Genomic DNA, 18,055 nt, shown 5'->3' with positions numbered 1-18,055 from the left:
AAAATGATTACGTTATATTTTATTATTGAATACATTTTTCTGTTCTGTTATAGAAATGTAACACATTTTTAAACTTTTAATCATTAAAAAAGATATTTTTTCTTTTTTTTTTTTTAGTGTGTAATGATATTTACTTGATAATATATTTCCTTTTTATTTTCCTACGAATTTTATAAAAATTTGATACAAAACGGATAGGTATCTATTTGCATCCCTTAAAAAAACTAATTATTCAATGTTTCCAGTTAAAATAATCTTTTTTAAAATCAATTTAACGTGGATAAAAAAGAATGGCGTAGTCATGTAGTTACTACTTACATAACATTATTAATTACGACTAAGGATAAAGTAGACACGACCAAATAGTACACGACAAAGTAAATATATATGTACATTTCGCATAAGCATACGCATATGTACATAACATAGGCAGATACAGAATATCGAACTTCCTGTCCGACGTTTCTGTCCTGTGTTTCTTATGCCCTCTGTGATTTGTTATGGTGAATTATCATATACATTCCACTACTATACCTAATCGATAATGTCGCATACAACACGAAAATTATAAGATGGTCAAGTGGCTCCAAAAACACGGGAGATGAAAACGTATTGAATATCAGGTCTATCTTGTACTTAATCAATGGTACGTATTCAGTGGAAGCGGTTGTCCAGTCACATGTAGGAAGAAAAAGCGAGTGAGAATACTTAGTAATATTTATACAGTAATACAAGTTCGAAATGTAAACAGATGTATGATTTGAAATTATTAAAAGTATTATCACATTAGAAAGTTATAAATATAATTGTAAAAGTAAGTATCGTTCAAATTTTCTGCTACCATATATCATAACCTCTTTACCTTTTTGAATACGTGTGCTTGGTAGTTTTAATAAATATTATAAACATTACATAGTGTTTTTTAACAGTTTCAATATTAGTATATTTTGTGATATTAGAATTATGTTTTAGATAAATTACCTTAAACGATAAATATATTATTTTTCAACAGATGTCAGTTGTATCTTCAAGGGTTAGTAGTGTCTCGTCGATTCTAAAATCTCCTGGAGTTAGATCACAACTTATTAGACAATCTAATAGAGTACATTTCAAACTTCCAAAAAATCTCAAAAGTATTATCTATAATTTTGAAGCTGGTAATGGAACAAAAGATTATGAAGATTTAATATGTATTCTACGAGATTCAAATATAAAGGTATTTAAGTAATTATTGAAATAGTTTATATTATCCTAGTTTTATTCGATTAAATATTATTCGATATTTCTAATTTGAATCTATTACTTTTCAATTTAGGACACAGATTTAATAGAATTTTTATCAAATGTAAGACAATGTATATCATTACTTGGTCCTATCCACAAAGTATTTGTAGAAACGCTTCTACAAATAAAATGGACAAACCGTTCTATAGATGTCACATCTGCTTACAAAGCATTTATTGAAGATTTAATTTGTATGCAAATTCATTATGCTAAAAATACAATAGACAGTTTAGTTGAACAATTTAAACCAGGTATATTTTAAGAAATTATTGTTATATAAGTGGCTCTAACGATGGATTATAACTAAAATTTTTATTTTGCGTAGATGAGGATAATGATGATGAATGGAAAAATGAAAAATGCAAAGAAGAAGATATTGAAAGATTAAATCATATACATAATGTCCTTCAAAAAATTTTGAAAGTTGTGCCAATGTAAGTATTTACTATATCATTTTTAGTATTTTATAAAATATGCTCTTCTCCCCCCTCTCTCTCTTATAAATAATGTATGTATATAATTCATAAGTAAAATTTAAAAATATAATAATTTCTATAAAAATCTGTTTAAGGTCAAGCAAACTTCTATTGCAATCTCTTAGAGCAAGGTTCCCATATATTGTTCATGGAACTCGTACGCATGAAGTTTATGTTTATGCATTGATTCAAATATTAAGTTACGCACCACAGTTACGATCTGATATTCTATCTCTAATTATTAACAGGTAATATCGCTGTAATCTAATTTTATCATTTTAGGATGAAAAGTAAGTTCTTTATTGTAAGTGATTTCTGTTTCATAATAGGTTAATGGTATTAGATGTAAATATACCACGTTCAGAGATAGAAAATGAAGAAGATGAAGACTTAATGGACGATGCTAGTGAATGTGACAGTATACTTGGTAATGTGAATAATGTTGTTGAAGAAAATAATATAACAGAAACAGATGAAGTACATCCAATAGCTCATAAATTGGATATGTGTATGGAACTGATCCTAAAATATATGTACAACTGTTGTTTTATTAACGGAGTTTTGCAAGTGGAATGTTTAAGAAGTCTCTATTTTGATATATTGCAAATATTTGAAACAGTAATATTACCCACTCATGCGAGTCAATACGTGCAGTATATTATGTTCTATATTTGTAGTTTTAAAACAGCTGTTACGGAGGCTTTTGTAGATTGGTTATGGCAGAAAGCATCCAATCCTAATGTACCCTCTATTATACGACAATCGTCTGTAGTATATATTGCTAGTTTACTTGTTGCAGCAACATTCGTTACAACTGGGTATGTTTTTAATAATGTAACACATAATACAAAAGGTATACATAAAGATTTTATATATTTTATTTTTATTAGGTTAGTAAAAGCAGTCCAATTTGAAATATCCAAATGGATACATGATTATATCAACATGCAGGATCATTCAAACTATATAGAGGATGGAAATAAAGAACACAGTGTATTTTATTCTGTTTGTGAAGCACTGTTTCTTATAATTATTAAAAGGCATAATGATTATCCTGATTCAAAAAAATGTAAATACATCATTTTAATGAAACAATATATACATCTTTTCTTAATTCTACTAACGTTCGATATTATTTGTTTATTTGCTTTCAGACATGTTATATTTACAAGAGTTGGATTTAGCGAAAATTATAACTTGTAAACTAAACCCATTGAAAGCTTGTCATCCTGAAATTGCGCATAGTTTTGCAGAAATTACCCGAATATATCAATTGGCATATTGTTATACCGTAATTGAAAATAACACACGGAATCAACTACCTCTTTTCGATAGCAAAAAAGGAACAACACCTACAGTTGAAATCTTTTCCCCATTTAATACTTATACGTTACAACGAAGTGGACAGAGGATAATTCCTGTATTACGTGATAACGTTAATAGCAGGGCACATAGAACAAGTATGAAATATAGAGGATATATTGAATACATGACTGAATATTAGATTTAGTTCTTAAAATTTAACACAGAGTATGTTTTAATATACTCTGAATTCATTTCTGTGTAATCATCTTTTTAAATAAATCGAATATTTATAAAAACAATATTATACTGTTTTAGATCAGACAAATATAGTATTTCTAAAATAAATCTGGAAACTTGTATAAAATGTAAAATTTTAATTTAATAAAAAAGTAAATGAGATATACGCAAATTTGTTGTTATACTTATAAATTCTAAATATTAATATGTAAAATTTCATAATTATAGAAGTAGAATAAATATAATCTATAATTTGTATTAAATTTCTAATTACATTTAAATACATTTTATCTGTGAATTTTACTTCCTAGTTCCTTGTAAATTTAAAAACATGAACAATATATTTATCTTACAATTCATTTTCTCTAAAGATATTAAAATCTGAAAAATAAATCGTTTGTAACAAATTGTAGTATTATAACGTGAAATTTATTATAAACTTTTAAGAAATTTCCATTAGAAAGGTTTGAGAATTATTACCTATATTCATTATTAACTCTATTTATATGCGTGAATGAAGTAAGATTTTAACAATATAACGTGTATTATAACGTGAAATTTATTATAAACTTTTAAGAAATTTCCATTAGAAAGGTTTGAGAATTATTACCTATATTCATTATTAACTCTATTTATATGCGTGAATGAAGTAAGATTTTAACAATATATAAACAATATAACAATATATCACTAAATAATGAACACAAATTAAGTATACGTTGTATTGGCATCTCACAAAAACTGTAGTTGGCATAACATACCAAATTTCGCGCCGTTAATGTTTTAGAAAACCGGACCCGGAAATTCTACTTCAGTGACGCAGTGGCGTAATCTTTTGCGGTCTATCGGTTGCTTTGCGATTCTTTCACGTAAACGGTAACGTAAAATGGCGAATTGGAATTGTTATTTACTTGCGCGAACTATATCGAAATAACTAGAATACAATCTAAGGAGTATTTACTACTGCCGAATTCGGGATTGTGTATTTATTTCTTCTTCCACAAACAACTGTAAGTATCATGGTTGTCAATTTAATAAAAAATTTATAACGTGTGCACTAGACGTCGACTCATATTCAAGTCGGTAATTCCGCATGTTTTTTATATGAAATTGACAATAAAATAGCTTTATAACATAGCAAAATGTAAATGTTCTTAGTGCTATTTCATTATAATTTTTGCTTAAGATAATTGAAATTTTGAAATAAGGTTATGGTAAAATTCTCAAACAGTTCTACCGTCATTTACTTCGCACGTTTTGATGTTGAATTGTAAATATATTTTATTATACATAGTAATATGTGTATTTCTAGTGCACGTGTTTACTTTTAATTTATTATTTTAATTTCTTAACGGATATATGGAAACCAGGTCGATTTGTTTCTTTGTTTTCTAGGTTATGATTCTGTGAAATTTAACTATTTCTCATAATTGGGATATTATTTCAAATTCTCATTTTGTATTTACAAGTGTAAAAACAATAATAATATTAGAAATCACACACAACACACACGCGCGCGCACGCACGCATGCACGCACGCATGCACGCACGTACGCACACACCTACACGCACAGAGTAGAGATAATTTTTACATTCAATTTTATTCTGTACTTACATACTTACATATTATAATTCAAAATATCATATTAATTATTAACTTATATTACATGTGTTATAAAAACTCCAATAATTTGTTAGAGATTTCCTCATCTGAATTTCAACATATCTCTTGTATTTAAATCTATTGAAAATTTATTGTAACTGTAAAATATATATTTAAATCATGTATTTTTATTGCATTGAGTAATAATTATTATAGTTATTGACAAAGTGATAATAAAAATATACAAATTTCCAAACAAAATATCTTAGAAACACATTCTTACTACAATGCTTATTTTATTAACAATACTTAGCAATATTTTATTAACAAATTTCTTTTCTGTGTTCTATGTTTTCGATGATACTTTGTACTTGATTAGATTTATATGGTTTTATACATGTATGTTGTGAACTATATTATTCACATTTATTCAGAAGTACTTTATGAGATTCTGTATAAAGCACTCTATGAACTATTTGAATATATTAATTAAAGGTAATTTTAATAAGTCGGGTGGAGAAAATAATTTTGTGAGAAAACTGTATTTTTATTATCAAAAGAATATTTTAATTATTAATATTATTGAATATGTATATATATATATAGCATGTCCTGTTTATCGGTTTACAAGCTATTATATCCTTAACTATTGCAAATACTAAAAAATGTTTCATATGAAAATTGTTTGATTTTGTGAGAGAACAAGATTTTTTTAGTTTTTTATTTAAAGGGATTTGCAATGCCAATATAATGTTTTTTAAATTGAACTACATTTTTTTATATGCCACCTGATGCATTCTTTAATTCTCTACAGGAAAGTACATATTAAAGAACTCGGGTTGAAAAATGATTAGTGTAAAATATATTTTAACTTCAATTTTGTAAAACTTATTGTTTGGAAGACAAAGAAATCGTAAACATAAAAACACAGCGTTGTCTTTTCTTGTCTTTCATATGATAAGTTTTACTAGATTAAAGTCAAAAAATGCATCAAATAATGTATAGAAAAATGTACACATGTAGTTCCATTTAAAGAAGTTACATTGGCATTGAAATTTCTTTAAATAAGAATGTAAACAATATCTTACTAAGTTTCCCCCATGAAATCAAACAACTTTCATATGAAACATTTTTTAGTATTTTCAATAATTAAGGAAATATAGCGCATGTACAAATAAACAAGATATACTGTATGTATATGTGTATTACATTTTTGTAAACAGAAGATATAAATATTTTATATTAGCGAAAATGCACAAAATTTTAGAAAATATTTAGACAATCATAAAAGTTTTAATTATATATAAATCGAACTATTATGTAAATTCTATTAGTTAATATTATTAGAGAATAGTGAAATCATTACTTTTTAATAATATAGGAGTTTTGTAGTAAACTTTTTCTTTGTTAATGAAGTATTTATAGAGGACATTAAACATCATATTCTCAATAATATATTATTTACATTTTTATTAAGCTATTGCTATTGATATGAGAATACGTATTATATATATGATAATAGGACGTATCTCACAATGTGAAATAAAATAAACGTAAATATATTATGAAACTTCTTAAACATTGTATAGTACAGAAAATTGTGTAATTTAATATTCACATAAATTTGTCTGTATGCTATTTAAATAATTTCAAGATCATACAAATTCTCTTTCTTAAAATTTTGCATGCTACTATAAATTAGAAAGATATTTTTGTCTATAAGGTTTATTAGAATATATTCTTTACATGAAGAAAATAATAGCTTTTTATTGTTAAAATTGTAAATCTTTGAAGCACATGTTGTACAACAATTTTTATATAGTTTGATCTTGCAACAGAAATTTATGTTTAGATTTCATTTTTAATTGTGATGTGATTTAAGGTGGTTTTAAGCAATATTTAAAAAGCTGTGTGTAGGAGACTACTTAAGAAGTTTTACTTTATGTCTATTTATAAATAAAATAAAATATTTTTGATATGCTTTCTATATTTATTAATGTTATATTTTGTAGTTCAATAAGATCTTGTTCTAGTTTCTATATACATATATAATATATACCTATTTTAAACATCTATCATAATATACATGAAATGTAATTAAAAAAAAGATTTTATAAAATAAATGTAAAGTATTAATTTAAGAAAAAGTATAATTGCCATTCAGTTTGGGAATAAAATACTTTTTGCAAATATGTGATTTTTTATCTATAATTGGTATATGTAATTCTTTCGTTTTATCATCAGTAATGTTATTATTCTTTGGTTTTACAAATCTGAACAAAAATTTAATATGATATGCATTCCAAAAAGCAATGATGCAAATATATATTATCATTAACCAAGGTTAATTTAACCTGATCTAATATTACACTACATTTTTATTTTTAATGTTTGTTTATGTATTTTTATATTCACATTTTCTATGAAATAATAAAGCTTAACTTATGTAAACATATATCATAGAAAAACACAAGTAATCTTAAATTACTTTTAATAGGTTTTATTGTGCAGATACTAATTCATCGTTCTACAGATATGATACTGATGGACTGGTGTAATTTGGCATAGTAGTGACATTGATTCATTTGATCTACATTGATTGACAAAAAATCATATTTGCAAGCATTTAAGTCTTAAATACTATGGCACAATATTATAATTTCGTGACCAATGCCAGTGGTACATTAACACTTCAAGAAGTACAGAGAATTTGCTCTGTTGAGGGACAAAGTGTACAATTAGTTGTTGAAGACATAAATAATGGTGGTAATGGTTCTCAACAATTTTTGGCTTATGCCACTGCACCACAAAACAGCGGGCAAGCGATATTTTCACAGCAAATTAATTTAGGGAGTCAAATTTCTGCAACACAATTGGAGCAAGGGTAATTTGTGCGCATGCATTTTAATTATCCAAATATTGAAGTAGCAGTGTAGTATCTTCGTGCTTTTAGTCTTTTGTGTGTGTATGAGTGTGTGTGTATATATATATATATATATATATACACACATACACACACATTAATATACATATTGCAATATAAGAACTGTTAGATACTCGAGGAAAACAAAGGGGGTATTGGTATGTGGTGCTTATTATGAAAACTAAATATCAATTATACAGCATGTTATTAGAATATAACAAATATTTTTATTCATGTTGCATTATGAAAATATATTTTATAGTATGTAATACGATTGCAATTATATAATAATTTAAATAAATTATTTTAATTACACACAATTTTGTAAATAGATTTATATAATTTCATGTATATGTATAATGTGTTTAGAATAAAATTATATTGTGTCAGCATTTAAATTTGTAATTCTAACAGACAATTATGTCTGTTTTGATATGTTTTATAGAAATATAGCATATTAATAAAAACTTCTTAAGGTTGTCTTCTAGCTATATATATAGAAACATGATGTATTAAAAAAGTTATGAATTTGCTTCTGTTAATAAAATTATTAAGAATAATAGTGCATTGTTTATTTGTAACACTGAAATGTAAATTTAAAATATATTACACTAGTGTATATATATATATATACATACATATATGTGTGTATATGTATATGTATATGTATTGTACATGTGTGCCTCAAAGAAATCTTTTGTAATTACACAGTAGGTTTACTGATTTAATAATGAAATATTGTATTTGGGTAATCTAAATCATAGTAAATTTATGTAAGCATGTAAAATCTGGGCATATCATATCAATTTCATTATTCACTTCGTGTCACTTTATGAAATAAGTCACAACAAACAAGTATAGAAATATAACACAACAAATAAGTGTAATTATATCATTCATTCATTGAATATCGAATGTATTAACAATTTGCTAAAATTATAAAATATCATAAAATTATAATCATATAACATGATAGGAACACATAACTATGAAAGAATAAACCAATTTCAAATATAAGGTATAATGTACACTAATAAACCAAATATTTTTAAATAATAATAATATGATGAAATATATGTTTCTGAACTTCTTTATTTTATTAAATATTAATATATATTTGCCATTTATGTATACATATAATTATATCACATTAAATTTTCTGTGTTTTGAAATTTGTTTTTCCTAAATTTTGTTTAATGATTTATATGCATCTGTTAGCTCTATGGGTTCTATAATTAATTGTTCACATAACAATAATATTACCAAACTTATCTTAAAAAGTTCGTATGCAATGAGTTATAATACAAGTACATTAAAATGTACTTTTTATTAACATAATCCATTTAATAGTATTTGTATTAAAGTATCATGGTGCTGACCTTATAAAATTAAAAATTTTGTATTTGGTAATATAGTATTTGTATCAGAATATATATGAAATGGAAGAATTAATTATATTTTATAGAATGCAATTAAAATATAGCAATGCACCCCTTTTTCCTCGTGCTTCTCACTTATAAACATTATACACATAATTGACATGTAGGGACCATAAAACATATCTTCAATCACAATTTATTCAATTTGTCATCAGAACCATTCATTAGAAATATATTTAGTAGATTTATAAATGTATACTAATGACTCAGACAGGAAGTAGTTTGCACTATTTTATTAAAATATTCGTTGTTTTGAGTTTTCTCATATTTCAACTTATTGAAATGATGCATTTTTACTTTCAGACAAAACGTTTTTATAATCAAAACAAATACAAATGAATTAACTTCACCCCAAGGTGTATTAAAGGCTACGACAGTAAATGATAATACTGTAGGAGGGAACATTGTAAACATTGTGGATAATAAAGGTAAATTTAATGAATTTGTATATCATCTTAATAGTGCATTAAATCAAAGAATTTACACTAATATGTAAAAGGAAAAGTTTTATGGTTACAATGAAGGAATAAAGCAATTTATAAGAACATTGTTTTCTTATTTAGGTTCCAAAACATTTATAGGTTGTAATAATGATGGACAACAAATACAATGGATAAAAATGCAAGAAAATAGTATTAATGTAAATGCAGTTTCAAAACAGAATGCATTGATATCAGAAAAAATTCAAACTGGCAATTTAAATGAAAATCAAAATAATACTTCTTCACAAGTAAGTGTAAAGAATCATAATAGTTTTATTTTGCAAATTATTAAGTGCAATAACAGTTGTATATTTTTAGAATCTTCTACATGGACTTTGTGAATTATCTTCATCGAATACTGAAATTGTAAAAAGAAAACCACTTAAATCATACCAAAACAGAAATCGATTATCAACAAATAGTGTACAAATAGGAACATCATCCATTGACAGGGTGAATGTAACAAATAACATTGGAACTCAAATACCAAACGCTAATGCGTCTATCAGAGCATCTACACCATTTTGTAATAAAACAATTAGTCCCATTGGACAGAATGTGACACAAATTTCTACACAAATACATTCTCCTTTGAGTACAGTTCATAGTAGACCTCAAGCTCCTACCTTGCCAAAAAGTTCCTTAAAAGTGCAACAGCCTAAAATGGAACAAACAAGATTAAAACAAATGCAAAATCAAAGACAAGTGCAAAATGATCAAAGATTACAAGGAAATAATATGCAGAAATTATCAAATATTGCTTCACAATCAGTGCAAAGTTCATTGAATAATCCACGGCAACAAACAACTACAAATTCAGTACAACAGAAACAAATGTCATCGTCATCACAATTACAATTTCAGAAACAAACCATATCACAAAAATCTCAGTATGAACAATCACCACTTTCACCTCCATCTCAAAATGTGCTTAATACTATGGATGTTGAATCTCTGGAATCTTCATCAGTCAGTGAAAAAGATCCAATAAATCAACAAAGTTTTCCTTCGCAAACTGATTCAGAAAATGGTTCTACTGAAAGTATCGCTTATCTTGAAAAAGTTATTCATAATCCAACAAATACTAAAGTTCAACCTCAAATACAAGGAAATACTGCAAAAATGTTAGTTATGCTTTCAAATGGTGAACAGAGATTAATTACATTTGACATACCTAACGAAGATTGTACAGTTCAAGATTTACTGGAACAGGTATGTTAATAGTCACCAAAAGAAATTTTACAAAAATTGTTAATTGAATTAATTAAACATGATTTGCATTTGTAGGCAAATATTGTATTTTGTGGAAAAACAAGTGTCTCTTTAGTTTCCGATCCTATGTTGGGTATCAATTACATTGTAGAAGCTGGGCCTGGTGCAGTTGCTTCATATGATATGAGTGAAAATGATAGTTCTCAAGATAGTGCAAATACTAATTTAGAGAATTCTCATAGGTAAGCTTTTAAATATATCACTGATTGAAGTTAACACATAAAATATTTTTATATATTATATTGAACATTTCAGTTCACCAGATGAGAATAGTAATCCTGTACAACAAAATGAGGTAAGTTGTAATTTTTTAGTTTTATACAACTTCTGATAATATATAAAACATTTATTTAATTTTTGGTTTGTAATAATATAATTTATATAAACATTTTTATAATTATGTATTTTATATTTATGCATAAAAAGCAGTAACACTGTAAGCATGTTTTGCTTAACTAAAATGAAATCATGCTGGAGAAGTATTCAATCTCTTTTTGAAGGAATAATAAAATAAAAATTATTTTAATTTTGATACATGAAATAAAATATATTACATAGATGCATATATTTTTGAAGCCTAGCTTGAAAGCTAGTTTGTAACTGCACTAAAAATCTATAAAATTTCTATGAATGTTAACGTCATAACTAAGTTATATAACTATTACCAGAATAAAAATGAATAATAATAAAATATGAAACAATAACAAATCAAATTATCATAAGAATTATGTGAAAAATAAATGTCATAAATAATTAATATATAAATTTTGGTTGATACATGAATTTTTAATGCAATTAATATGTGAATTGATTGAACCATTTTTTCACAAAAATGTTTATATAACGCATCTCTTCGTATTTGTAATGATTGATATTGCATGAAAGTAACAAATTATTTAATATTGACGAAACAATGTGTAAAATGCATGAAGCCTCTTTTTAAATTGCTTATATATTTAAACATTGAAAAGCTACACATAGAGATTAATTTTAGAGAGTAATTACACATCAAATTTCTCTTTAAATTTATTACCTTAATTTAAAATCGAAGTATAACAATACACGTGTAACATCTATCATGAATTGTTAAATCTATATATTAAATGATATAGTTATATTGTTAAGTATAAGTTTAAATTAGATATTTAATTTTTATATTTCGGCTAAGAATGTTCTTTGGCATGAAATTTAAATTTTTATTTCATTAAAGGCATTTACATAGCATTTCTAAAAATTTTAACGGAATTACTGACAAAAATAATTATTAATTAGGAACATCATATAAATTATCATTTACATACATCATTTGTCATATAGACAAATACTATTATTGAAACAATTAAATAAACAAAAATATAGAATGTAGAATATTAAAATTATGACTACAGTGCACACATTGAATGGTCCACGTTTTTCGTAAATTTTAATCATTCTATTATCATAGCACAATTATATTTATTTATAATATGATAACATATTACATAACAATGAATTTTATTTCTTTTACATATAATAAAGATATTTTTTTAATATAAATGTATTTTTCATATCTTTTATTTATTATTTTCGATATGTCTTGCAGGAACCTATATACATTGAAGGAATGTTGGCTGTCTGTTCCCATTGCGGTATCAGTTCTATTGACTTTAATCGATGTCTAAGATGTAAAAGAAAATTACCCAAAGATGTGAAATCTATATCAATGACAATGGGTATGCAAGAAAAGAAAGAAACAATGCTAACCATTGACGTAAGGATTATAAGGCTCTAAAAAATCAATATTCTAGATGTATCTAAGATTAAAATTTGTGATATTAACTTGTCATCTCCGTATAAATTTAATTTAAAGTCCATTATAATATCTATTTTACGAAATGTAATATAAATTCTTTATGATACAAATATAATTTATAATATAAATCTTTAGGTTTGTATTATTATGTTCATTTTTTGTAGACTTTTTACAAGAAAAATAACGAACGAAATTCATCGGCAAAATTAGAGAAATTGGAGCGAGATGGGTCTGTGTATAAACGTGGAAGGGGAAGAGGAAGAGGTGGCGTTTCAAGACCAAGGCCTATTCATAAAGAGCCAGGTAGAAAAAATAATTTATATGATTTTATTCAACGATACAATATTATCTTGTGTAAGTTTAAACAGTATGGCTGAACATCTCTGTTGCATCTGAATATAGCAGAAAGAAAAATGAGCAAAATAACACAATTTTCCAAAAGGAAATATGATAGTGGAAGGAATATTTTTCTCAAGGTCATCAATATTTTTTTAAATGGAACCATATGTTTTATTTAGTGCTTGAACTAAAGAGAAATTAAAAACAAAAATCAATGGTATGTATTTACATTGTATGCCTAACACACTGCGAGATATTTGATGTGAAAGATATATAGAAATAAATGCTTAAGAAATATTTATTTGAATGTACATCCTAACTTTGCTACTTTGTATATTTGACACATTATTCAAGTAATATCTATAATACAATCATGTCTACACAAGAGATTATATTCATGATTAAAAGTGATTTATTGTTTAAAATCATAATAATGTGAAGTAACATATTTAGCTTCTTTTGATTACTTGTTAAATGATCGATGACGATAACATTCATGTTAATAATGACATAATTTATAGTAAACACTACTTCATATACATATGTATTAATTTTCATTATTATTATTGTTATACGTCTATACATGCTAAACGTCTAAAATATTAATAGTTTATGTTTCTTTAAATTTGTAAATTTTTTAAAGCTTTACATTTTCTTCTTTTTTTTTTCGAATTTTTCCGAACTATAAATGTGTTGTAGGTCTTGTCTCATATATTATTTCGCGATGTGTCTAAATATATAAATAAGTTAATACTTTCTTTTTCTTTTTTATTGTAATGTTAGAGATTTGAATAAAGGCATTAATAATTTAGAAAAACATGGAACGAACGACCTTGAGAAAAATACTGTTTCTATTACCGTATTTTTGTGTCTTACAATTGAATCGAATAATCTTTATTACTATAATTATGTTTATATACAACAAAAATTTTGAAGTGAATTCTTTTATATATCTTATGACATACAGACAGCTCAGACATGATATTTCTTATACAGAGTGTCTGACAATATCATCTGACGAAGAGGAGGAAAGCAAAATTAAAAGATCGGACGGCTCTAGTAACAATATATTTTCAAACGACGCAAGTAATAATTTTAGTGAAGAAATGGAAACCATTCTTGAGAAGGAACCCGTAATTACGAACAATTCTATTTCTAGCGTGAGTTCTGATTATGCTATGGAGAGTGAAGATATTAAAGGTATCTTGCAATATGCTTCATATTTTACGTATTTTACATATGTATATGACTTCTATAAAATACGTTGATTCCAATTTATTGCATTTTGAATGTAATTATATATATAATGAGAAAACGTGAAAATAAATATTTTCAGATAATTCTCTTCAATCTCCACATACTTCTTTGTTGTGTCGAACAGTAAGGATAGGATCTTATAAATATGTTCCTCGAGAGAGAGTCATAATCTCGCAAACTGGAGTAAGATTTGGTGTACCCCTATTAGAAGATGGTAATCCTTTACTAATTATTATATGTTCATAATTATATGTTATTTTGATAGGTATTTGTCATATAAAAATATTCGCGCATTTTTGTTGCAGATAAAACTTTCGTAGCATTAGAAGTTAAAATCCAAGATATAGTAAAAGTGCTAATTCATTTTGGCAAAGCAATGCCAGTGCTTTTCTTTTATACATCTACTAATACTGGAGCTATGATTCGCGAATTATTAGGAATGCAGGATCCAAAAGGGCCGTATTATGATCCTGCTGGAAAAGGTATCAACTTTAAAATATATTATACTTTATAATATATTTTACATATATATATATATAATTATAAATGAAATGAGAATGTTAACATTTTTACAGATCATACACATAAACGTATAACTTTACTACCAGAGAAATTATCCGAAGAATCGAAAGTTGTGCTAAAATCTTTATTTTCGCGAAGACGCTTGTTAGAGGAATTAAGCTCAAAGGAGGCAAATGATATCCTTGTACGAGCATCGCCGAAAGATGTGAGTAATATATGTTATTGATAAGTATGTAAAATTACTATCTCTCAAATATAATTCGCCTTCTTTCAGAAGCTAAAAATACAAAGCTCATCTAGAAAAGAAAACCAAACTGGAACAACAACTAATTCAAATGTCAATGGCGGTATACAGACGTAAGAAACAAATTTAATTACAGAATTAGAATAAATAATCATATTTATACTATTTCCTTTTTTTTCTTCTTATTTTACTTGGGAATGAGTTGATGGTAACAATTAATATTTTAAATTGAAACTTATACTTTTTATTATATTTATAGTTTCTATAACTAATATTGAAACTTCTTCATTCTCGGGATATTTTTCAAAGCTGGTCAAATAAATGTTAACATAATCTGTTTCTTCTTATATTCTCCACTTTTATTTGAAACATTTCCTTTTTACAATTAACAGTTTTCACTTTTCGTATAATGTACGATTTGTTATTTACAGAATAACTGTATATCCTCCACCACCTGCAAAAGGCGGTATAGCGATTAACACTGAAGATTATTTATGTCTTGGGGAGGATCAGTTTTTAAACGATGTAATTATAGACTTCTATCTAAAATATTTGACACTGGAGGTTTTATCAGAATCTGATCAACATAGAACTCATGTATTCAGTTCATATTTTTATAAACGATTAACAAGTCCACATGCTCAAGCAGGTGAAAGTAATGTACCTCTTTCACCCGCTGCCAAGAGACATGCAAGAGTACAAAAGTGGACGAAAAACGTTAACATATTTGAAAAAGATTTTATTATAATTCCTATAAATGAACAGTAAGTACTTATCTTTCTCAAATGCTCAATTCTGTTTTTATGTCTCTATTTAATCTAAAATATTTCCAAGTGACACTTGTTATATAAAATAATATTACAGTGCCCATTGGTTTTTGGCTATTATTTGTTTCCCTGGTTTGGTGGGTAAAGTTTTTGCACAGCCAAAACGATGTGATGAAAATGATGTTCGCAAGACTGTACAAAAAAGTAAAAAATTAAAGGAAGTAAAACTACAAGCTGTCACGATTGGAAGTACGACTCTCAAACCAGTGACAACTACTGTGACTATAGATCAAGGTGATGATGGTTCAGAAAGAGACGAAGCTGAAGGCGATGACGAAGAAATGGAGATGGATAGCGAAGATGATGTAAGTGTGCCGCAAACTAAGTTGTGTTTTAATATAGATTATAATAAATTATAAATGTATCAAAGTATATGCTATTGGCAATTTCTAATGTAGGATGAATCAGAAAATGCAGAAAATAAAGGTTTATCTTCAAATGTCGAACCAAATATACAGCAGGAGAAAGAGACTATAAAAGTGTAAGTATTTGCATATACTTTTAAAACAAGTGACGTTCCAAATAGGATACTATATTTATTCATATTTTTATTTTATTTTTTATAGACCCTGCATATTAATATTTGACTCTCTTGCGGGGGCAAGTAGAGCACGTGTAGTAGCTACATTAAGAGATTACTTAAGCTGTGAGTATGTTGCAAAAATGGGAAATGAGAAAGTGTTTTCAAAAGATACTATTAAAGGAGCATCGTTGAAAGTTCCTCAGCAATCAAATTTCACTGATTGCGGATTATATGTATTACAATACGTAGAGAGCTTCTTTAAAGTAGGTTTATTTTTTTAGTTTATATCATTGGTATAATTGGTAGACGAGGTAGCATTACAAATTGTACAATAATAAATTTTTTTTCCAGAATCCCATTAAAGATTATACATTGCCAATAAAGACACTGAAAAATTGGTTTGAGGAAATAGTAGTAACAAGGAAAAGGGAAGAACTCTCTAAACTATTGATTAACTTAATGATTGCAGGAAAAGGAGATAGAAATATAACAATACCAACTGTAAATTTTCCCACACAAGATGGTAAACTAAAAACTAAGGCTGAGAATCATGTTGATATAAAATCTGTGAAAACAGATGTTGAAGATAAGAAAAAGCCTATACTAGATGGGGAAAATCGTATTAGTAATAATATACCAAATCAAGCAGAAAATACAGAACCAACTACTGAGGTAGTTAGTAGAACTACATACCAGATCATTCCGTATTCTCCATGTACAAGTTCTAGTTCATCTGAAAGTAATTCAACAGAAATGTTTACTGAGACTAAGACTCCACATCCAAGGTAAATACAAAATTTTACAATTTAACCTATTGTTAAATACAAATTATTCTGCGATAAAACCGACAAACTTTAATTAATTAATTTTTATTGTAGATCATCAAGCGAAACGATGTCCTACTTAAAGTCAAAACGGATTTCCAGGTTAATGATAAAAACTGAGAATCAAGATGATTCTCAAGCGGCCAAAAAGCACAAAGGAGAATCATTTGATTCTTGTAAATAAATGTTACTTTCTTTTTTATAATGATAAAGTTAGTCCACACTCATAAATAAACATGGAATCATTTACCTATGTAATAAATGTAGTTAATACTTCATAAAACGAATAAAAACATCCAATCATAACTGTATAAACTGAAAGTTTTATTTGCTTTCATAACGATTATTTTTGTGTTAATCAGAAATAGACAATCGTATTATAAAATTTATTTATCATTTGCACTTTAAAGACATTTTTGTAATCTCAAGTAGTAAAAACATTTAGTACTTTAAATATGTAGAACTAAGTATTTAGTTGATTGTTGAGCGTTAAATCCATACGTCTTTTCGGGCATACCGGTTTTATTTCGTTACAATTCAGGTCAACTAACTGTATAAATGTCATTATGGTGTAGAATTTACTGCATTCAGTAGTCTGAATTGTTTGGAAACAAACGAATGTTATGGAATTAAAAATTTATAACCGGTCAGATCAAATTATTCTTTAAAGGTTGTAATACAAACACAATTTGTAAGCATTAAATTT

General features: G+C 26.3%; 2 protein-coding genes across 4 annotated transcripts; both read left to right on the top strand.

Moving 5' to 3' along the window:
• Positions 1-650: 650 nt before the first annotated feature.
• On the top strand, positions 651-3,431 carry LOC117210425 (RNA polymerase I-specific transcription initiation factor RRN3). The gene is made up of 8 exons (XM_033453434.1): positions 651-814; positions 1,013-1,216; positions 1,316-1,535; positions 1,610-1,718; positions 1,856-2,008; positions 2,090-2,578; positions 2,651-2,829; positions 2,915-3,431. Exons 2-8 carry the CDS (start codon positions 1,013-1,015, stop codon positions 3,262-3,264), a joined length of 1,704 nt encoding a protein of 567 aa, XP_033309325.1. The 5' UTR covers positions 651-814; the 3' UTR covers positions 3,265-3,431.
• A 683-nt stretch (positions 3,432-4,114) lies between these two features.
• Positions 4,115-17,660, top strand: LOC117210464. 3 transcript variants are annotated; one of them, XM_033453508.1, is made up of 20 exons: positions 4,115-4,312; positions 7,417-7,789; positions 9,571-9,695; positions 9,831-9,997; positions 10,068-10,961; positions 11,037-11,203; positions 11,277-11,316; positions 12,604-12,771; positions 12,978-13,116; positions 14,149-14,352; positions 14,489-14,623; positions 14,715-14,891; positions 14,985-15,136; positions 15,206-15,288; positions 15,607-15,939; positions 16,040-16,307; positions 16,401-16,483; positions 16,569-16,788; positions 16,877-17,310; positions 17,404-17,660. In XM_033453508.1, exons 2-20 carry the CDS (start codon positions 7,548-7,550, stop codon positions 17,531-17,533), a joined length of 4,161 nt encoding a protein of 1,386 aa, XP_033309399.1. In that variant the 5' UTR covers positions 4,115-4,312; positions 7,417-7,547; the 3' UTR covers positions 17,534-17,660. The 3 variants fall into 3 exon arrangements, with proteins under 3 accessions (XP_033309399.1, XP_033309397.1, XP_033309400.1); XM_033453506.1 differs by having other exon boundaries at positions 7,403-7,789; XM_033453509.1 differs by lacking the exon at positions 7,417-7,789.
• Positions 17,661-18,055: the final 395 nt, after the last annotated feature.

This window comes from Bombus bifarius, unplaced genomic scaffold, assembly GCF_011952205.1.
Source record: "Bombus bifarius isolate JDL3187 unplaced genomic scaffold, Bbif_JDL3187 scf7180000008203, whole genome shotgun sequence".
Taxonomy (NCBI): Eukaryota; Metazoa; Arthropoda; class Insecta; order Hymenoptera; family Apidae; genus Bombus; species Bombus bifarius.
The sequence above is the reverse complement of the archived record's forward strand: the minus strand, read 5'-3'. Positions and strand labels throughout refer to the sequence as shown.